This window comes from Rousettus aegyptiacus, unplaced genomic scaffold, assembly GCF_014176215.1.
Source record: "Rousettus aegyptiacus isolate mRouAeg1 unplaced genomic scaffold, mRouAeg1.p scaffold_m13_p_7, whole genome shotgun sequence".
NCBI classification, from domain to species: domain Eukaryota; kingdom Metazoa; phylum Chordata; class Mammalia; order Chiroptera; family Pteropodidae; genus Rousettus; species Rousettus aegyptiacus.
The window spans coordinates 83,296,560-83,320,015 of NW_023416310.1; the positions used below are offsets into that span (position 1 = coordinate 83,296,560).

At 47.0% G+C, this 23,456-nt stretch overlaps 1 protein-coding gene across 6 annotated transcripts in view; it reads right to left on the reverse strand.

The window, feature by feature from the left end:
- The window catches only part of ADRA1B (adrenoceptor alpha 1B), a 456,726-nt gene that overhangs the window by 45,638 nt on the left and 387,632 nt on the right, over positions 1 to 23,456 (reverse strand). For 4 of the 6 annotated variants that reach the window (XR_004952030.1, XR_004952031.1, XR_004952029.1 and 1 more), the window contains exon 1: positions 17,507 to 18,855. Coding sequence is in view for 2 of the 6 variants with exons in the window: in XM_016167049.2 (XP_016022535.2) it covers positions 17,507 to 18,455 (949 nt within the window). In the remaining 4 variants the exon portion in view is untranslated. Of the gene's footprint in view, positions 1 to 17,506; positions 18,856 to 19,140; positions 19,212 to 23,456 lie in introns of those variants that run through there. The other 2 variants (XM_016167049.2, XM_036224615.1) reach the window with 1 other exon arrangement.

Genomic DNA, 23,456 nt, shown 5'->3' on the forward strand with positions numbered 1-23,456 from the left:
AACTGTCTGGAAGGGCTCCTGCCCCTTGACGGGTGTGTGTGTGTGGGGGTGCTTTGGGAGGGGGGTGGGGGCGAGAGGCGGTCTTGGAGAAATCACTTCCTCACGGCCTATTTCCTCTTCTGTAAAATGAAATTCTTGGACTTTCCATCTTTAAAATTGTCTGGCTATCCTAAATGAAGTGGGACGTGCTGATGTGTTTCACTCTGGCCACACACCATGATTTTGGGGGACCTAAGAGAGCTGCGAACTGGCTGCCCCCCAATGTAGAGTCTCTTAGTGTTTCCTGCATGAAGCCAGAGATCTGGCTTTCTAGGCATCACTGAAGACATGACAGAATCTTCTTTTGTTTTCAGGCTGAGCCAATGGCAGCAAATAACCTAATTAGGACGTCGCAAGCAGCTTGCCCAGTGAAAGCTAATTTAATTAGGGTCTTATTAGTTGTTATAACTACTTTTTAATGAAGCTTTATTACATCCAAGTACGCATATCCCAAACAATTGTATTAAATGTTGGCAAACGACCTATTATTCTTTGATTTCACTCCTTTTTTCCTCGTTCCCAACTATCCTAATATTCAAATGCCTGTAGTTCAATTTTTTCTCTCTCTCTTCAAAGCCAGGTGCAACACTGAAAGCATATTTTTCTTTCTTGTCTCATTTCCCGTTTCTCTGGGATTCCCACCCACTGGAGTTGTTTTGGAGCGATGGGGAGGATGGAGAAAGGGTCCCCACTGGCTGCCCATATTTCCTAATATTCCCACCATTAATCACTCCTAATCTGCATGATTTTGGGGACTAAGGGGCCCTGGATAAAATGGAGACAAACACAGAAAACCATTATTATGAATTAGCACCTTGGTGAATAATAGCTCACCATATTAGTTAATATTATGGCCAATAAATGAGACTTCGAGAGAATTAATCCTGGAGTGAGTAGTTTTGACTGTTGGTGTGTAGAGGAGGATGGGGTTGGGGGCGGGGAACTAGAGTTAACTGGTTTCTAGGCTAGAGGTTTTCATGTTTACTATCCCATTTCTTCCTCTTAACCATCTTGATGTAAATGCGTTATCACAAGTGATTTACAGATGAGAAACAGGAGCACAGAAAGATTCAGTCAGATTCAAAGCCACGCAGACCGTAAGAGGGAGAGTGGTGATTTGAAGTCCCGGGACATCAGGTAAAAGCTAGGAAAGGGCTGCCGCATGGGGAGCCTTGGCCTGCAGGGCGGTATCAGGATGGGGGTGGGGGGGGGGGCTAAGCCTCCTGGGGAATTACCTGTGGGCAGGTGAATCCCGGAGCAGGAGACTGATGGGCACTAAAGACAAACTTGGCAGGGCTCACAGTTTGGCCCCAGCAAGGCTGAGCTGTTTGTGTCCTGTCTCTCCTTGTCATTGACAGGCAGTGCAATGTCACCCTTATGAAGACAGGATGGGCATCAGGCTGGCCTAGGTTCGGATCCTGGTTGCAGCCCTTTTCTGTAAATGTGACCCTAGGCGAGCTATTTAAGCTCTCTCAGCTGCGATGTTCTCACCTGGGAGAAGGGAGAATGATATCCCTCTCATATTCTTGTTGTCACAGTTAAAGGACATGGACAAGCATCCAGCCCAAGGAGAGTGCTGGGAAGTAGTGGCCCCTGTCCTTCTGAACTGGTACTGGTGAGCTGTGCGGCTACAGTGGGAGGGCCATGGGTGACAGGAGATGGACCCACAGGGAAGGTGGGTCTTGTTAGGTCAGTGGTTCTTAAACTTGAGTTTGCCTCAGAATCACTGGTTGGGCTTGGGAGAACCCTGATCACCCGGGCTGTACCCACAATTTCTGATTCAACATATTTGGGCGATGCCTAAGAATTGCCATCTCTAACAAGCTCCTGGGTGATGTGGATACTGCTGGGCTGAGGGCCACACTTGGATAAGGCTTTCTACCTTTTTTTTTTTTTCTAGGAAGAGGCAACTCACTGAATACTAGTGAGATAATATATATAAAAGTGTCTAGCATAATGTCTTATAAATAAAAATATATATAGTTTATTATGTTTATTGAGCAAACATTTTTTGAGTCGTTATAAAATAATAACAGCATGCTTTATATTAGGGTTTCTCTACTTTTGTACTCTTGACCTCTTGGGTCAGATAACTCTTTGTCGTGGGGGCTGTCCTGCGCCTCCCCCACTAGATGCCAGTAACAAATCTCAGTTGTTTCAATCAAAAATGTCTCTTGGGGTGGGGGGAATCACACTTGGTTGAGAACCATTGCTTTATGAGTAATCTTATTACATCCTCACAATGACTCAGTGAAGTAGGTGTTATTTGACCCATTTTAGAGGAGGGGAGAGGGGGACCCGAGAGGTTGAGCAATCTGCCAAAGACCACACAGCCACTAAAGGAGCAGGAGCAGAATTTGAACTCAGGGCTGACATAATCCAGAGCCTCGGTCACGACCATCCTTTACCTTGTATCTGAGAGCACATGTTTAAGAAGGTGTAGAGAAGAGTCCATTTAATTACGTGCATCCTGGTGGTTGCCTCTGAGATGGAGAGGGATGAGTGGGGAGAAGAGTGGGAGGCCTTCGGATGTATTTTATTTCTTAGAAGAAAAAAGGTATGTAGCAGATTCAGCAACATGTTAACTCTGGGTGGAGGATTCTTGGGTGTCTCTCTCAAATCATTTTTTGTTTTTTTTGGAATGACTGAGATGCCTCATAATTAAATATCAAAACAATTTTAAGAGGAGAGAAACACGAGTAGAAATATAGATTCATTCGTCTTCTGATATTTTCCAAGTGTGTGACCACCACACCCTACACTCTATTTACTTAGTTTTTTATTCTTTTCATCTTTCTTAACAGAGAGAGGACAGCCTTTTAATGAGAAGAAATTAGTCCCATTTTGTATACCCAAAAGACACAGCCCATTCATAGTATTAGTCATGGTCATGATAATATCAACAGGTGCTTATTAAACATCACTTCCAAAGTCTACAGTATATTACAGGCTTCACATACACGAACAGCTGGTGTTTATAAAATATTTACTAGTGTTTGGAACCTGGCTGAGTCCTTTTCATCCTTTTTCTTATTTAGTTCTCACTACAATCCTATGAGCAGATGATTTCGGTCACATTTTACAGATGAATCCACTGAGGCAGGACTTCGGACCTAGATTTGTCTGATTTCTATGTCCCTGTTCTTTCCAGTACTCCAAGCTGCAACTCGAATAGAAGTCCTGAAGGGCTGACAGGGATGTCCTAGAGAAGGGAACGTGCCAGCCCCCTTTGCTGTATTAGGGCTGGGATGGCAGGGACAGGGACAGGTGGCAGGAAAGGCTTCCCTGATCAGGTTCTGAGAATCCTTGGTGGATCTCAGGCCCCTGGTTTACCACTAACTTGATCTCTAGACCCTGTGACAGTGGGTTAAAGTTCAGCTGGTCCCTGCTCTGTCCTAGATGCTGGTTCTACCACCAACTTGACCTCTAGACCCTGTGACAGTGGGTCAAAGTTCAGCTGGTCCCTGCTCCGTCCTAGATGCTGGTTCTACCACCTCTAGATTTAGTACAGTCTGGAGATAACTCTGCCTTTCAGACCAGCCGTTAGAGGTCAGGATTAAATTACTCTCACGACCGACCAGGGCCCATTGGCTGCCTCTCAAAAGCCTTCTCCCCCTGCAGAATCTGCTCACTGGATCATCTCCTTGCTTCTTGAGCAGTGCTCAATTCAGTTTTCAATTCGTGAGGCTGGCATCTCCTGGAGCCAATTTGAATTTTGCAACTAAAATGTGGTGCATTTACCATGCCCTTGTCTAAATATAGGCTGTCCACTCTGTTCCTAGCATTCCTCCACACAGGCCCCCCGCGGTTGGGTGGGGCAAGCTCGGATGCCCAGAGGAGTCCTTCCCCATGAACTCATCCCCTGAGTGCTTCACACACGATTGTTTTCCTGGGCAGGGGGTGGGGGCAGCCTTTTCTTTTATTTTGTTATGGCTTTAAATCGGCAAGTCAGCCCAGGAGCCCTGAACCACTGATGTGGACTGTGGTGGGCCTGGCAGCCTAGCGAAAGATCAAATCCGTTTATACACCGTGGGTGACTGCTTTTTGTTCTCAGATCTGGGGTAAAATACACACATTCCAGGCCACTGCCTGCTCTGGCTCCCCTGATGGACGGGGTATTGCATTCCAAGAGGGCAGCTTACTAGCCCTGAACTCAGGAAGCTGATACCAAATTGGTTGGGAGGATTTGAAGCTTTCAATCCATCTTATCACCTCTGAGGGGAAGCTGACTCCTCATACAGATGCCTGAAGCTTCGTGGGCCCCAGGCAGTGAGGAGCTAATCAGTACAAAAAGCAGTCTCTTCAGCTATTCGGAAGCACACTTGTGGGGAGTGTGAATTGCCACACCCTACCCAGAGGGTAATTTGACAACAAAGGTCTGAGGCCTTTCACAGATCTACCTTTTGATCTAACCCATTCTAGGTGGACTTTGTCCTAAGGAAATCCTAAAGGGCAGATACACAAAATATATTGAAAATGTGTGTCTAAGAATATTTGTCAAGGCTAAAAAACAAATGTACATCAAGAGGGGATGGATTATTTTAAACATACAAAAATATGTTTAGTGTCGTTCATAAAATTTCACCTATCAAGTTGGCAAAGATCAAAAAGTTTGATAACACGCTCTTGGCAAATGTGTGAGCACTCTCAAATGTTAGTTATGAAAATGTACATTGGTATAATCTCTCTGAAAGATGATTCAGCAGTATTTATAAAAATAAAAGGTTAACTCAGAATAGTGCTTCCAGGATTGTTTCTTACAGAATATATGGAAAATAATGAAATATGTACAAAAATATTTGCCACAGTATTGTTTGTAATAACAAAAGATTTAAAACAACATAAATATTCTTCAAAGCAGGTCAATTTGAAAAAAATACAATGGAATACTATGCAGCTGTTAAAAAGAATGAGGTTGCTCTATTTAGGTTGAAGTAGAAAGATCTCCAAGAAAGATTATTCAGTGAAAAAAGCAAGGTGAAGAATAATGTTTATTGTATGTTATTTTCATTAAAAAGAACATATACATATATTTTTATATGCATAGAATATCTCTGAAAGCATATGAAAAAATGAGTAACAGTAGTTGTTCCTGTGTGGGGAGGGATTGGATGGGCTGGGACCAGCAAAGTGAGAGGGACATATTTTTCACACTTGGGCCTTGTGGTTGTGATACCTTGTGTATGTCTCACCTATTTACATAAATGGGTTCTCATAAGTGGATTGTTTAAGTACATTATGTTAACTTCTATTATGGAGTGTAGTACAGCATTAAAAAGATTTGAAAAATAAATAAAAAATGAAAAGATTCAAATTTATTGAAGTGCCAAGAAGTCCACACTTGATGCTTAGTGATAAAAGCACTGAATGATTTGATTTGTGTGCATACACACACACACAATTCTGAAAAGTTCCATAGGAAAATCTTAAACATGGTTATACAGAGGGCAGGATTATGGGTGACTTTTCTTTTCTTTTTTATATTTTGCTGTTGCGTGTGAATTATTTTTTGCTACCAAGAGAGAAAATTCTCATTAAAAAAAAATACAAAACCAAAAATCAACAAATAACTTGATAACATGTTTTATGAACTGTGGGAGTGAGCAGGGCTGTACCTAGCAGAGGGAAGGGGTCAAAGCAATTTTTAAGTGTTCTGGAGCTGGTGATCACACAGTGGAATGTTTGTATATATACTTTTTTATCAAGTAAAATTGTATTAAATGTATGTTAAGGTTAAAAATGACTAACGACAACAATTTCTTTTTGGCTATTGATTTTTTTCTTCTAAAAGCATACAAATGTAATTATCCCTTTTATAATTCTATTGCAATTCAATTTATATTCTATCACATTTTCTTAATCATAAATAGAATATTTGCTCTTCATAACATGTGAAATAGTAGAGGTGTATAAAGTTAATCTACTCCTGCTAACTCTAAGTGTTACCCCCTGAGGTGACTAAGTTAATAGCTTTTAAGAATGGTTATATATTACTCTATGACTTACTTTTTTTTAAACTTAAATATCATGAACAATGATAAATGTCAGGATAGTAGACATAGATCTAACCTATTTGTTTCAACTACACTTTCTATTTTACTAGATTTTAAATTTCTTATTTACTAAAATTGAACATAACCAGACTAAACCTGAAATACCAACTATTCCTTGCTCCACTGCTTTGATTTTTAGGAACTTATCCTAAATATGTGGGCACAGACTTAATTCATTGCAACATTGTTTTTAGTTGTAAAAAAATAGAAAATAGCCTAAATGCCAGTCAATTGGGAAATTGGCCAGTAAAAGAGGATAATCGTAAAGCGGGTTACTATAAAGCCACGAAAAGGAAAGCAGTAACTCTACATATTGACATAGAACCGTGTCTACGATATGTTGTCGAGTATAAAATGTAACTTTCACCATGGTGTTTATGAAATATGATTTGTAAAAACGAACAGGATGGAAATACTCACATACCACATATATACACACTCAAATAGATACACATGCATGCATATGTATGCTTATAAATGAATAGAACGTTTGTGGCAGCGTACACAAATAATCTGGTAACAGTAGAAAAAACTGAGGAAGTGGGTTGGCAGTGAACCTGCGGCCTAATGAGGGCAGGAAAATTTTTTATTGTTTTTTTCCTTTTTGACCAAAATAAAAGTCTATTCATTCTTTTTTAGGAAAGAAACTAGCTGATTAAAAATTGCTACATGTAGTCACACAAAATAGTTACAAAGCATAATAGCGTAGTCCAAGTTCTCTATGGTCCTAAGACTGTATTTTGGGGGGAAAAAACAGAAAATGTCACATCCCGAAGTATATCTTTACAATGTTGGGGGGCAGGGTTCTTATTCTGGGGTAAGGGGATCTGTAAACTTGGATGGGAAAAATTACCTTTTTTAAAAAACAAATAAACAAAAAAACTAACCTTTGGATGAAAATTGGCATTTCCTTCATCAGGAATGTAGGCAAGAAGCCATAGTAGAATCAACATTAGTTTTCATCAATAGAAATCAGATTTATGATATCACATAACATTTGTTGCAGATATCTTGAAATATTTCTACTTGTCACTATTTCAAAATTATAGGAGTTATATATTTGACTTGCCGCTAGGTCTTGTTTATTTAATGTGCTAGTAATGAAAAACATTGTTTTACTCTAATAAATTTGCTTTTTCAACGTTATAATAACTATTTCAACATAACTGATCTTCTTTGAAATCCTTTATCTCTTATTTTATGCGTCTGTTGTGTGAAGGGCCTTCACCAGATTGCCAAAGGGGTCCATAGAGGGTTGGGGGCAAGAGGTCACGAACGGATGCTTTGAGGGTGAACCTGGAAGCAGGGAGAGGGGCCTGCCACATTCTCTTGATGCCAGGGGGCGATTTATGGCCTGAATATATAAATCGGAGACGTAATTTTTCTGTTGTTGTTCCAGTTGGTAGAACCTCCTCCCCTCCCACCAGCTGCCTCCCTGGACCTCTGCCCGGGTCAGTGTCGGTGCTCCGGTGCCTGTGAATGACAGGGAGCCCGGCTTGCCCTTGGTCCCACTTTAACCTCCTTCTGGGGCCTGGCCAGGGTGCTGAGCTCAGCTTCTAAGAGATGCCCGTTAGCCTGACAGGAAACTCTATGTTAAAGAAGAATTTCAAAAAGTGTGCGACGCCGAGCCCCTAACGCATCCCGGCCTCCGCAGAACAAGACGCCGTGGGCTGACCCCACAGAAAAAGTTAAATAGGGCGCTGTTAGGGAACGATCCACTTGTGCATGCTAGAACATTCTGTTTCTGAACATTCTGGCCTGAACGGCTATTTGGTGCAGCTTTTACAGCACGATTTGTCTGCTCACACCAGACAGGGGGTACTTGAGTGTTCAAAGGGGGCTCAGATGTGCTGCCAGCCGGGAGGTGTGGTCATGAGTGTGCTGTTGACAGAGTTCTAAGAACACAAGCCCGGCCAGTGAGGACTGTACCCGGAGCTGACTCACGCTCTGTCATGCCAGGAGAGGGGGGGATGGACCGGTGGAGATGCACCAGCCCCCGCCCCCACAAAAGTCCAGCCTTAGCAAGTACTTAAGACGCAGCTCACTTCCTTCTCCTCCCTGCACATCTCATTTTGGTCCACCCCTCTGTCTGCCTCCTCTACGTTCCCGAGACACTCATCATTCTGATCACACAATTTGTCTTGTGTGGAAGCGAATCTATCCCTTCACTTGCTCACTCATTCGCTAAGTATGTAGGGTCATCAAGGATTCAGATCCCGGCTTAGTCACTCACTCGTGTAACCAGGGTAAATTAACTGAAGATTCAAAACTTCAAACCAGCACTTACAATAATTTCTGTTTCCCACAAAAAATGCACATGCGAAGTTGCATCTTTCCTCTTTAAATCGACGTCTACTTCATTCTCTAATCTTTCTCTGGACTGTCAAGGCTGTGGGCCCACGTTCTCTCTCCTCCCCATCTTAGGCTCTTTTCATTGTGCTTGTGGTTTTAAGGAATGGACATGTCACCTAGCCCCTCTAAGCCATTTCCACTTTTATAACATGAGCAAAACAATACTTTGTATCTGATGGGCTGTTGGAAGTTTCAAATTCTAGGTGAAGTTGGGCACACTGCATTGTAGCTTTGATTGCTGTATTTACTGAGGGTCTGTTAGTTGCATGTCTCTGGGCTGGGAGGGCAAGCCTTTGGAGGCAAACCTGGACCCTGCCCTCCAGGGGTTTGCAGCCAGGTCACTGCTACAAATGTGCATATATCAGTCTTGATCCCCATGGACAAATGTGACAAGTACCATAAGCTTATTGTAAGGGAACCGAACTCTGCCAGGAAATGGGGTAGGAACCAGGAAAGACCATGAGAGAGGTGTCCACAGAACCAGGGGTTTGCAGGTGGGCAGGGTTCGGATATTCAGAGGTATGGGAAGAGTATTCCGGGCAGAGGGAACAGTATGAACAAAAGCACCGGGGAAGGAAAATGCAAAGTGTATTTGGGAAATGGAAAATAATTCTACTTGCGTTAGAGTATGCTCTTAATAATCCTGCTGAACTCACAGCGCTGTGTAGTCACTCATTTGTGAGTCCTCGTGTTAGGCAGACAGGAAAGATGTAATTGCTGCTTATGAGACGTTCACAGCTTGGAGAGAGAGGGTGGGAGGGAAGCCCATGGGTCAGGAGGCTGCTAGGGAGAAGCGGCCCTGTGGTGTTTGGGTGTGCGCGAGGGGCACCTACTCAGTCTCAGGGTCCCTGTCTTCCTGGGACCCCTGGTGCCCTGGGACAGACCCCAGCACTGTTTCCTCATGGTTGTATGATTTCGTAAAGTTTTCAAAAGTAAGATCTATTAACCGAGATTGGTTAGGGCCACCGTCTCTTTCCACTCTGACTCCCCTCTGTCATAGTTCCCGTCATGGGTGTTAGTGTAGGGAACAAGGGTGTTTGGGGGAACTAACTAAGAGTTAAAGTACATTTTTATTTAGATCCTATTGAATATACGCATGTGGTTTGCAGTTTTTTCTTTCTACATAGCTAGGTCATCGCCAGCCAGAGTTAGGGCAAGGTGGAAAAACAGCTTCTAGAAATACTCCCTTGTCCAGATGCTGACTCACCCGACCTAGTGACATCGAGGGGCAGGATCAGAGACTGGCCCCTGACGGGAGGGAGTCCTGTGGTGCCGGGACCACACGTGGGTGGCGGAGGCGAATCAAAGTCTGAAATGTATGCAGCCAGAAACCACGCTGCGAAAAAGTCATTCAAATTTGTTGTTTCCCTAAATTTGATTTAAAAAACCTTAGAAATGTATGTGACAACAGTAATAAGAAATTGAAGCTGAAAAAAGGCTGGAGTACCCATAATAAAAGAGAAATTCTGACTTATCTTGCTGGGGGAAGACCCCATTGTTTTCATACACCCTATGTCCTCACCAGGATGCGGTGCCTCTCGGTGGCTGAACGTAGCTGAACGACAGGCAGCCCCTTGCCCTCCCTTTCCCCCTTTCGGAACTGGCTTTGGTTTCCCCAGTTTCTTCCTGGGCTTCCATAACTCAGGGCTCAGTCCTCAGGCCTAGGGTGTCCCCAGTGATGAACTGTTTAGCATTATCTGGTTTCCTAGATGTGAATCCAGGTTCTATCACTCATCGGCTGGGTGGCCTGAGGCAAACCACTCAATCTCTCTAAGCTTCAGTTTCTTCATCTATAAGATAGGGACTAGAAGAGGAGTGGATGACAAAATGCACGGAAAGTCCCCCAAGCCTGGTGCAGCCCAGTGAGACTGGCTTGCGGCCAGACCTAATAGATGGTAGTCATTAGTATTATTATTATCAGACATGGCCAGGGAGCACTGTGACTGCAGAAGCATCCCGCAGACCTGGAAGAAAGCAATTTCCCGGTGTGGCCTGGCAGCCATCCGTTATTTTTATGAGCCCTGCACATACTCAGGTGAAGGCATCTCCTGCATTACAGGTCTTAACAGGCTCTTCTGTGATGGCTCTGCGGTTGCACACGCGCCCACTGGCATTGCCGTGGCCCGCGGCGCCCCAGCGGGACCGGGGCCTCCTTCACGAACGGCCCCTCCTCCTGTCGTACCCGACAAGCATGGCGTTCCCTCCACACATGGCCTTTCGCTCTCGCCGTCCCTCTGCCCAGGGCCTCCGGATCGCGCGGCAAAGCTGGGGCTAACACATCCATTCCCTCTTTTGTGCTTTGCAGCCCATCCCTCCCTCCTCCCTGCTGCCTGCTAGAAATATTCACTGTGTCCTATCACCATGGCGTGCACCACGATTCCAAGACTTTTGCCAAGTAAGACATGACACACACACACACACACACACACACACACGCATAACGATCGCTACCACTTACTACCATCGTTCCAACAAAAAAAAAAAATGCTATTTCAGTGTCCCCAAATAGTTTTTAGAATGAAAGGACAGTCATTTACATTAAATACATTTGGAAAAACAGAACTTTCCTAATTTTTTTTTTCTCATTTTGTCGTGAGCCAGTACAAATTTTATCACCCACGGGCACCAGACAAATGTTTGGGAAGCGCTGTAGCAACAACAGAAATGATAACAAACGTTTACTGAGTGCCAAAGGTTTCGGCGACTTTACCATTTACTAGCTGTGTGACCTTGGGCAAACTACCTGATCTCTCTGCGCTCTTGCTCCCTAACCTACAAGCACAGGGATGACACAGCTCGCTTGCAGAGGGGCTGGGAGAGCTACGAGCGACACAGAACATTCAGGGTCGAGCGCTGCACCTGGTGCATTGGAGATGCTGCCTCCACAGCGCTCATTTTCTTCCTCCTCTCCGGGGGGCTCGAGTGTAAAGAATTCCCTCTCCCTCCTGCCAACCTTCCTGCTTTCCTCCATATGGACTGGCTCAAGGGGCTGGGCAGGACTGGGATGCTTCTGGCTGCATTACAGGAAGCTTAATTAAGCTTTCTCTGCTCTCCATGGCGCGTGCTACCAGGGGCTCCTGGGCATAGGGAGCACCCATGCTATCTATGCTGCTGGCTACATAAGAATCACCTGGGAGACTTGTTAAAAGTCAAGATTCTCAGCCACGTCACAAGAGAGTCTAATACCATCGGTCTGCAGTGAGGCCCAAGAATCGACACTTTTTAAAACAGCCCTCCTGACAGACGCGTCTAATGAGCAGCTAGGTTAGCTGCTGGTCATGGGTCTTCGCTTTCGGGTTGGGTCATTCTTACCACTCAACTCACAGGACTGTCTGGAAGATCGTTCTTAGTATGGCATCCTATGGGCCCTGATGAATGGGTCCAAGGAAGATCTTGGGAGAAATTCTCTTGGCCATGTGTTTCAGAAACGCCCCTCAACCCCCCTCACTCCCCCCACCCCCGCCACAGCTCTGGTCCCATATTCTCCATCTCAACAAATGGTACCACCATCACCTAGAAACCTCAGGGCTATTGCAGACACGTTTCTTGCTCTCACTAACCATCCTACGTCATAACCCATCCATCCTCATGTCCTTGAATCTGTCCACTTCTCTCCACCTCCACCGCCACCGGCTTGGTCTAAGCTACCCTCAGCTCTCCCCGGGATCGTGACCTCCTAACGGCTCCATCTCTGGTCTGTGTTCCACACGGCAGCCCGAATTGTCTTTTAAAGACCTAATTCAGATTTTATCTGTCTTCTGTTTCAAACCCTTCAGTAGTCGCCAATACAACTTAAGATAAAATCTGAAGTCCTCAATGTGACTTCAAGTTCCTACAAGGCCTGGCCTCTGGCCTCTTCCCACACTTCCAGCCTCGACTGAGGCCTGCCTCCTCTCTGTCCCCCAGGCCCTTCCAGTTCCTCACCGGCTCCTGCCTCAGAACTCTCAGGGGTGCCCTTCCTTCTGCCCAGAGCCCTCTTCTTCTACCTGCCCCCTTCATTGAACTGGCTCCTCCAAACTGTTCAGAGTTCTGCCTACATGTCACTTGGGGACCCCTATGATATACTGATTCCTGTCATAGACTTCTAATAGCATCTAACCCCCTTTCTTCAAGCCACTTATCACAATTGGCATAGATGTTTATTTGTGTGCATGTGTTTTCCAAATGATCTGTGTTCCCTCCTAGACCTCAATCTTATGAGAACATGGAACATAGCTGTTCTTCTGATCGCTCTATTTCTAGCACAATGCCTAGACATAACAGGCATGCAATAAATACTGACTTATTTAGTAAATGAATGAATGAGTGAATGAAGGAATGAATGATTAACGATACAGAGCTCGAGTCCTAGATGAGGGCAAGATCCTACTTTTTCCTTCTCGCTGGGGGTGATGAAAATTCTTGAGAGACCCCATATTACACAGTGCAGGAGGTATGGAGAAAATCTAGCCCTGAGCTAGAATGTGAATGAACTTCCCTGACATTTTATGGGTGAGTCTCTCTTCAGGGATGAACAGGGAGCAGAAGAAAGGCAGGGCTTTTAACAGAAATGCAATACCAGCTTTTGACAGGTGGCTCTGGGTTCCTGGAGGACAGCAAAAAGGCCAGACTTCTCTTGGGTGCAGTGCAACTGATTCACGCCTGTTCTGAAAGAGCTGGATTCAAGTCTTGGCTCTATCATTTACTTGCTGTGTGACACTGGGTAAGAAGACTAACCTCTCTGAGCTTCAGTATAGTCATCTGAAGAGAGGAAGCAATTACTCTTTCCTGTCAGGGTAGCTTAAGGATTAATGAGATAATGTCTGTACAGGGCCGAATAGAATGTCTGGCCCATAGGATGTGCTTCATGATAACACAATCTCACCAGGCTGTAAGCCTTCTGAAGGCAGGAGCCATGTTTCTTTTTGGCTCCCAGTGATTTATATAGTGCTTAGCACATAGCAGGGGCTTTTAGGAAGTCTTGATTAATGATTTCATAAATGGTCTAATGTATTTTTCTTCAGTAGAATTTCTCCCTTCCAGGAAGGATTCCCTGTGTATAAAAATTTCCTGTAACTCAAACCAACTACTTTCCTTGTGAGCAACTCAAATCCCTGTGTTTTGAAACCTCTGAGCTGGAGGATTAGTCTGTGTTTATGGAGGTGGCTCTCTCCTGAGTCATCTCTGAGACCCTCGCCCTTCCTCATGCTCTTGAGGAAGGTAGGGATTCATCAGCCCCACTTTGAATGAGAATACTGCAGAAACGAATCAATGGTGAGAGGAATTCCTATTTGGTTCCAGTACTATAGAGAGCACAACTGTTTCTTTGAAATTGACCTTCATTTATTTGGAGGGGAAAGCAGTTAGTTCAATAATGGCTTCCTGGTGCCTTTCAGCATTTTAAAAGACAAGAAAGATTTGGAGCGAGGCAAGGTTCCAGTGTTTTCTAAACAACGTACTATGCCCAGCTACCAGTTGGCTGCCCGGCACTTCCTGTCATCCCTCCCTCCCTGTCTTTCCCCCCAAAACAATGCACCTCCCTCAAAAGCCCAGCCACCTCTTGAGGCCCTGACCAGGCCTTCCCCAGGAGGGTGAGTGCTGGCCTTCATTATAATGCCAGGCGGCTGAAGATTACTTGGACCTCTTGCACATGGCCCATCGAGTAGAAATGCTACCATATTACATTCTAGTTATTTCCTGTCCCTCCATGGCCTGATTCCAGGGGTCAAATAAAGAGATCTTTGCTTGGTGGAACCCATCCCTGCTCCCAAGTAAGTGCGAGCTGGTCCCTATCCCAGCTTGGTCTGGGGCCACAAGGGAAGTGTGGGGAGGAGGTAAGGAGGGTGTCACAGGTGGGGGGGGGGCTCTGCAGGAGATGAGAGCCCCCCCCCCTTTGCAGGCAGCCCAACCCTGCTCACAAAAATAAAAATAAAGGAGGAAGGTAAACAAATGGAAACCCTGAGCAGGACCCTGCAGGGGGCACGGCTATTTTCCCTCCTTCCCAGGAGGAATCCCAACCCTCCTCTCCCAGGGAGAAGACAAACATGGCTATGGAAATCTCTAGCCATCCAGGGCCCTGAGAGTCCATTGCCCGTTGGAAGTTACTCCTCCTTGCTCGTCTGTTTGCCAACCCCTGTCTCCCCCTGGTCTGTTTTCTCCCCTTATGAGTGAACAGTCCTTCATGGAAAATTTAGAATTTGGAAGCTTCCTCAGATTCCAAAGGAGTTATTGTTCTACATCATGCTACTTTTATTTGGGTGTTATTTGAACTCAGAGGGAGTAGAAACCCACATCTCGGGTTTCGTTTGGATGCTAAATCATTAAGAACACATTAATTAAGCACCTTCTCTGTTTGAAGCTCTTGCGTACCTTTCAGTCACCGCAAACCCAAGGCCTGGAGTCTGTGTTCCCCACCTGCCAAGGCTTGTAGGGTCGCCAGGGGAGAAGAATGTGGGTGGAGTCGGCTCAGGGAGAGCACACTGGGAGATCTCCAGAAGATAACGGCATGGATGGGCAGAGAGTTTCCATGGCAAGCAGAGGAGAAACAAGCTCTGATAGTGTCGTGGTGGCAAGAATGTCTTACTTTCTATGGCATGGAAGCCAAGGACCCAAGATGTTAGGGGGATAAGGTCTCAGAAAGGCATAAAGGGAAGGAAGGAAAAGTGGAGAGAATGTGAGTGAGGAGAAACTGAAGGTGGGCCTGAAGAGCAGGACCCAGAGACAAGACACACCACCCCACATCGCCCTGCGGCTGGGGAAGCTCTAAGCTTTGCAGTATTTAAAATCTTGGCCTCCAGGAAGCAGGAGGCTGGTGGTTGCCGAGAGGTTCTCTGACCGTCAATTCTCAAAGCCTTGTCTGCAGACCACCTCTTCAGAATCACCTGGGATCCATCCGACCTACTGAGTCAGAATCTCTGTGGGTCAGGCCTAAGAAACTGAATGTTTATCAGGTTCCGCAGATGATTCTGATCCTTATTACAGATGGTGAGCCCTTGATCTAGTCCAACACTCCTGCTCTCTGAAAGTGAGATCTGAAGCCCAGGGAGGTAAAGCAATGGGCCTAAGGGCACAGAACTAACCGACGTGAAGGCTCCCGTGGGTGCTGGATCGCTCCTGATCCCCGAAGCAGTGCTGCTGCCATTTCAGCATGCTAGCAGCCTCTCCATCTACTGGGGGCTGTTTTCTTGACTCCTACAGTGAAAGCCTGTATCTTTGGTCCATCCCTGCAACTTGCTGGGACCATCTTCCTGAGGATACTCTGGTCATAGCCTCTGCAGGCCAGTGGGCAGGAGCAGAAGGAAAAAAGGCCCAGTTCTCTTCTGAGCCTTTAGTAACAGGTGTGGGGTTGGCAAATAAGTAGAGGAGGAGAAAACACACAATTATAGCTGAGGGGTGACTGGGGTTTGCTTTGTAGTACTAATTGCTAATTTTCCTTGAGCATTTGCTGTGCACCAGACACTGTGTTAAGTCCTCTTCATGCACTAGTGCAAATCCCATGGAACAAATAGTATTTAGCCCTATTTTATAGATGAAGAAGCTGAGGAGCGGTCGTTTCCCAAGGTCACTTAGCTAATAAGTGGCCAAATGATCTCCGTGTACAACAGTGCACTGTGTCTTGCCCCATGTAATGTGAACTGTGGTCTACTTTAACCCAAAGAGCCTGAAAAAGGACCCTAAGACCTGGGGAAGGAAAGAAAGCTGCTCTGCAGTGGGATATGATCACTTCTGGGGGCAGACTTCGAACCTTTTCCACTTATCACACTGACAAGATTTCTGACAAGCATTAGCCTGCCTTAGAAAGGACGACATGGAGAGAGGTTAAACAGCTTTTCGTCTTCATCTTTTTAAATGGAAAGTTTTCATATCGGTTTGCTTTCCTTCCATTTGCTTCTTTCTCTTGAAAGCAGTGTGCCTTCAGAATTTCGGCCACTTGAAGGATTTGGCTGTGTCGGGTTCTGAGTCCCCGGTGTGACTGCAGACATGAGTGGTCCATGGCATGGAGCAGCTGTTACCTCTTCTGACATCACAGCACATGACTTCGCCGTGATCACCTCCCTCCATTCATTTTCTGAAGTGTTCCCCAAGGATAGGAGACGAAATCAAAGCAGATCAGTGCCTTAGAGGAGGGACAAGTGTTTTCCAGGCCATGTGGACAGCATGTCACAGTACCCTCTTCTAGGTCTGCCTCCTAACCAGATCTCTCCTTCCTTAGAAGAGATCAGTCAGGCAGCCTTTTGAACAACTGAGTAGGACCACCAAGCAAAAGAAGATGGACATGTTTTTATAGGAGGGGAAGGACTCAGTTTCATCCTAGCAGGATTTGGTGTCTGGCAGCTGAAGGTGAGGGATAACTATAATTTAATTCTGGGTATTTCATAAATCCCCAGAGTTAGGAACACTTTTGGGTGAAAACTGAGTACGTGTGACCCTCTGGTCTTCCTTCTCTCTCAAATCTCAGGTTTTAGATAACTTAAGGGCCTGTTGGGGCTGTGTGTCTGTAAAATGCTCTTATTAACTCATAATGAAGGGAGAGCACTGGGGTGACGGCGAGCGGCGAAGGGAGGAGGGGAGCACGCAGCTTCTGCAAGGCTCCTGAGCAGCGCGGGGCTCTGCAAGAGCCCTGAAATGCTGAATGAAAACTGCCTCTGTGTGAGAGCTGCCTCCCTGCTTCCCCAGTGCCGCGTCTGCGGTGACTACAAACTACTTTGTATGCTGCATTCGTGACGCTGCCTTAGCCTGCACATCACTACTACAGAAATAACGCTGGTGTGATGCTCAAGTCCAGTGGCCTTTTTAATTATTAAACCGAGGCCGTTGAATGAGTCATTCTGCACACCCGATTTTCCTCCCTTGGTTCTATTTCCAGCGACTAGTACCTTAGCCTGTTCCACTAACGCCTAAGTTGGTTCTCAGCCAGCTCCCCAATCTGCAAAGCAAAGCCTTTGCAGAACAAACCATATTCTCCAATCTCTAAACATACACAGACTGCATATAAAAACAAGACCCACAAACAACTTTACAGTGGGCTCATCAGTACCAAGACCAGAGAGCGCCCAGCACCCCTCCGCCGGTCCCCCACTCACCAAGCGGTAGAGCGATGAAGAAGGGTAGCCAACACAAGATGAACATACCGACCACTATGCCCAAGGTCTTGGCTGCTTTCTTTTCCCTGGAGAACTTAAAAAGTTTGACAGCTATGGAACTCCTGGGGTTGTGGCCCTTGGCCTTGGTACTGCTGAGGGTGTCCTCGTGAAAGTTCTTGGAGTGGATCCTCAGGGTCAGCTCCTTGGAGTTGGACATCTCCCTCATGACTCCGGCCTCCAGGTTCTTGGTGGTCCTCTTGGCGACGACGTAGACGCGGCAGTACATGACCAGAATGACTGCCAGGGGGATGTAAAAGGAGCCCAAGGAGGAGAAGAGGGCGTAGAAGGGTTCTTCGGTGACCCCGCATTCCTTGTCATCGTTGGGCGCCGGCTCCTTCCACCCGAGGAGCGGCCCGATGGAGATGACGGTGGACAAGACCCAGACACTGAGGAGCGCCAAGATGGCCTTCCTGCGGGTGACCAGCGTGGGGTACTGCAGGGAGTAGCGCACCCCGATGTAGCGATCGATGGAGATGGCGCACAGGCTCAGGATGGAGGCGGTGCAGCACAGCACGTCCACGGCGGCCCAGATGTCACAGAAGATCCGGCCCAGCACCCAGTAGCCCAGCACCTCCAGGGCGGCGGAGAAGGGCAGCACGGTGAAGCTCAGCAGCAGGTCGGCGATGGCCAGGTTGACGATGAAGTAGTTGGTGGGCGTCCGCAGGTGACGGTTGCAGGCCACGGACAAGATGACTAAGATGTTGCCCACGATGGCAAAAAGGATGAAGGCGCCCAGCACCAGGCCCACGGAGACGGCCCTGGTGACGTCCAGCTGGGGCGGTGTGGAGTTGCTCGAGGTCTGGTTGGGGCCCGTGAAGTTGGCATTTTTGAACTCTCCCCAGTGGGCAGGTGCTGATGTGTTGTGGCCGGTGTCCAGGTCGGGATTCATTTTAGAGTCCGCCCTCCATAGCCAAGGGGGTTGACAGGGCTGGAAGGGCTGCGGCCAAGGCTCCTCAGCTGCCCTGCAACTTTGCCTTCCCCATGGTGGTCGTCTTCCCAGAGCTGCCCTCCTGGCGAGGACTCATCTTCCCGGAGCAGCCCAGCCCGGCGGCGCGTCTCCTCCTGCACCGCGCCGCTCGCTTGCCTGCCTGTCAGAGGGAGGAGGAGAGAGGGGACGAGGCGGCAGCTCCAAGTTAATGGTCCACGTCAGGCGCGCCGGCCCGGCTCGCGGGGGAGCCGCCAGAGCAGGGGCGCCGGGCTCGGCCCGGCCCGCAGCGGGTCTGCAGACAGCAGCGCCTCCGCCCAGCCAGCGCCGAGGAGGGTCTGCTTTCAATGAGCCGCCTCTGGGCTGACTGCACGGCGGTGACATCAGGCGGGGGAACCCGGCGTCCTGACTCCGCGCGGCACTAGGGGGCAATGCGGGCCCAGCGAAGGCGCCCGCAGCCCCGACGCCGGCACCGTGTGGGCCCGCAGGCCGGCCGCGCCCCCCTACCCCAGGGCGAGGCTCGCGGGGCGCGCGGCTGGAAGAGCGAGCTGAGCGTGGGGATTCCCCTGTCCCCCACCCCGGAGGGACCTGGGGGTTCTTTCCTCTCCTATTCGCTCTTCATTTTCCAAAGTGGGCTGGGGGTGCTTACCTCTAATTGGGGCGGGGGGGGCGTCTGGAGTCAGCCCCTAGATCTAGAGGGATATGTAACCTGTGCAGCACCTGAAAGACAGCAGGTGAGGCAGGTGAGAGACTTGAGACAGATCTGAGGCCGACCCTCATCATGTACCTCCCTGTGGAAATAAAAGTAAGGCTTCTCCTCACTCGCTCATTCACTCAGACCTTCCTCGTCTACTTAACAGACTGTTGAGTTCCCACGGCCCGCCCGCGCTGGGTTCTGTGCTAGGCGCTGTGGGCGTAGCAACGGGAACCAAGCCGACAAAGACCCTGCCATCCAGGAGCTTATGTTCCGGTGGGAGGGAACAGACAATTAAAAAAGTAAGCGAATTCTGAGGTGTGTCCTGTGCTGGCAGGTGTCACAGAGAACATCAAACGAGGGGTGGAAAATGCTGTAGGCGGGGTGCATTTGACATTTTAAATGAGTGCTTGGGATGTCACTGAAGTGATATTTGAGACAAGACCTGAAAGAAAGGAGGAAGGAGTTGGTGGGTTATCTGGGGGTGAGGGTGGTGGTGGTGGTGATGGGGGAGGGGTAACAGATCTCCAGGCATCTGGGGAAGTGACTTGGGGAATCTGGATTATTTGTTGATTTTTCCCCCCTTTCTGCTGTTGGACATTCATCTGCAGGGACACACTCCCGAAGCTGGGTGATGGCACTTAGGGGCGAAGGCGTGGGCCAAAGACGCCGAGGGAGCACCTCGTGTTAGCTCACATTTATCCAACACTTGGCATGTCCCGCGCAGTGTTCTAAGTATGCTTTTCATTTTCTCACGGCCCTATGAAAGAACTATTGTCATCATCCTTTCCATTTTGTGGATGGGACACCGAGGTACAGCGAAGTTTAAGTCTTTGCTCAAGTCCACACAGCCATCAAAGAGAAGAGCCGGGAATTGAACCCAACCGCAGGTCTATCCGAAGTTGAGCACTTAGCCACTGAGTCACAACCTTTGCCTGGAAGCACGGCAGGGGGTGAATTCCCCCTCCCCCAACTTCATTGAGATACAATTGACATGGAACGTTGTGTAAGTTTAAGTTATATAACATGCTGATTTGATACACTTATACATTGCAAAATGATTACCATCATAGCATTAGCGAACATCTCCATCACATCACATAGTTACCATTTCTATTTTTGTGGTGAGAAGTTTTAAGATCTACTCTCTTAGCAGCTTTCAAATACAGGATATAGTATTATTAACTGTAGTTACTATGCTGCACATTATCTTCCCAGAATTTACTCATTTTATAACTGGAAGTTTGTACCCTTTGACCAACATCTCCCCAGTTGACTCCCCCAAACCCTGGTATCCAACACTCAACTATGTTTCTATGAATTCGGCTTTTTTAGATTCCATATATAGATGATACCATATAGCATTTGTCTTTTTTTGTCTAATGCATTTCACTTAGTCTAATGCCCTCAGATTTCATCCATGCTTTTGCAAATGGCAGGATATCTATCTCTCATGGCAGAATAATATTCCATTTGTATATATACACCATTTCTTCCTTATCCATCCATCAGTGGACAGACACTTTGTTTCCATATCTTGGTTATTGTGAATAATGCTGCAGTGAACATGGAGTACAGCTATCCCTTTGTGATCCTATGTTCATTCGCTTTGGATATATACCCAGAAGTGAGATTTCTGGATCATATGGTAGTTCTATTTTTAATTTTTGAGGAACCTCCATACTGTTTCCATAGTGACCATACCAATTTAAATTTGAGGAAGGGGTGGATTGATTGTTATAGACAAAGCTGTCTTCAAATTAGTAAAATTTGGGACCCTCAACTACTAGTATTTGAGCTCCTTCTGTTAGCCAAGCATTTACTCATTTTCCTTTCTTCTTCACAACAACCCTTCGAGGGAGGCGTAACCATTCTCTACCGGCAGATGAGAAAGCCATGATTTAGAGTGAGTTTGTATATTCCCGAGGTCATACAACTCGTAGACATGTGGTAGAGCAATGAGCATTGACAGAGGGAGATGAAAAATTAAGCCCGATGCCTTCTTCTACCGCTGTCCAGGAGCCCGCATCGAGGGCTTCCTACTTCTCCCCTTGATAATCACTTTAACGTGATATTCAGGGCTGGGGAACCCGGGAGTCACTGAGGGTGATGTACATTTAATCTCTATTTGGAGGAAGGTTCTGAACCTCTTTTTATTTTTCATATTTTTTTGGGGGGGGAGGGGAGTGGTTATCATACACCTATCTGAAGTTTTAATCTTCTCCTACCCAAATGCACAGACTCTCAAAATACACAATTCCAAGGGGCTCTCTGAGATTAAGATATTTGTAGTAGAGGCAGCTCTGAAAACATTTTTTTTTTCTATTTCAATTACACTGGCTTGTTGTTTTAGATTTTAAAATAAGAGATTCACGGGTTTATAGTGATTTAGCCTTTCAGAAGCTATCGGAACTCTTGCTTGCCATTTTCCCATTTTGGAGGTGGTCCAGGAGGCAGAGGGAATTGGTAAGGCCCCATAGCTAGTCAGGTGCAGAGCTGGTTATCAAACTCAGTTTCCCTGGCCCACAGAACAGCACTCTTTCCTCTGCCCCAGAGGGAATCCACACATGACAGCTACTCGTGACTTACACAGTGAGGTGTGAGACCGGAACAACTTGGACAGCCCTCTGCCAAGGGTCCTTATGAAGAGGGAAGACTGTCCTTGGTCCTGGGTGGCTAATGCACTAATCTGCCTGCAGGTAGGGGCCGATGGCCGTTTGAGGTCTTCTAGCTCCAGGTGGTCAGCTTCCCTTGCTGGATAAAGAGGCCCCTGAAGGCAACTCTGCTGCCCCTTCTCCCACACCTCGTCCACAGTGGTGGTAAGAGTGGCGCATCACATACTCGGTTCCCACCATTCTTCAAGTCTAGGATGATGGCGCTTCTCTCTTAAACGGGTTTCTTCTCAAGGGGAAGTGGGAGGAGAAAGAGCGTGCCAGTGAGTTGGCAGAAAGCTGGCGATGAACACAGAAGCAGGTGTGTAGGAGAGAAGGCGTGAGACAGAACGAAGAGCAGGTTCCGGGGCCACATTCTGATTGCGGTGGCCCATTTCCCACTTCCCTGGGCACCAATCTCACCAGCCATTGAACAGCCAGCAACACGCCATTGAATTTACAGAGGCTGCGTCTACATAATCACAGCACCCAGCTGCAGTGTGAAAACTCAGCCTACCAGACGTGTTTCTATGGTGGCGAAAGGCCAGGAAAAGGAAAAGAGCAAATTTTTGAGATTCGGAGTTGGTTTATACTTGTTATTAAAGAGGAGAGTTTGTTCCCTAGATGAGAACTTACGTCTTGATTCAGGTGACAGGGTGTGGAAGAGATTATTGAGCCACACGTCAAGAGGTTCAAAATCCTTATAGATTTCAGACATGTTGTCATTTACCGGTATCTTTCACAAAGACAAAAAACAAACATCTCACCGTAAAGCAATCAGGTGTTAGCCTTACAGCAGCCACATGCCAGGAGCCCACTACACAACCTTTGCTGATGGTCCTTTTCTCGCTGTTCCTCCCTTCCCTTCACTGGAGATGCCCCTTAACACCACCCTCCCCCCCCCCCCCGGGCTGATATTTGACTCATGGAATTGACCATTTGTTTAGGTGTCATGAAGAAAACGACGATATTTCATTGTCTCGGTACTCCCTGGGGCAAAGCCAAGCACAGAGCTCTGACTCACTTGAGGCTCGGAGAAGGAGAACCTTTTCATTATCCGTCTGATTACATTAGAAACCTCCGATGTTGCACACTCCCCTTTCTGTGAGCCCTCTAGGAGCAGCTGCCACTGAGTTTGACCTCTGGGAAGACTGAGGCGATGAGGGATTCAGAGATCCGCTTAGAGGGTCTATGGGAGGAAAGCAGTATTGCACGGTTCCCCCTCTCTAGCTCTCTCCAGTTTTCAAGTCAAGCAGCCATATACAGGCACGATGCTAGATGCTGTGGGTGAATCAAAGATGGATTAAATCAAGCAAACAATAACCTAGCACTGAGTGAGGGGCCGTGGGTGATGATGAGGATGGCAGGGCGCCCTTCGGAGAGGACCTACTATGTGCCAGGCACTGTGCACATGTACATTTACTTAAATCTTCACAACAGCGCAAGGTGGGAATTATCCCCATTTTACAAATGAGGAAACTGAGGCTCAGAGAGTTTCTGTGACATGGCCAAGCCCATTCAGTGAGTAAGCAGCATTGGTATTCAAAGCATTGTTGTTTGGCTCCAAAGCCTGCATCCTCCTCTCTGTATCAGACTCAGATTGAAAAAAAAAAAAAAAAA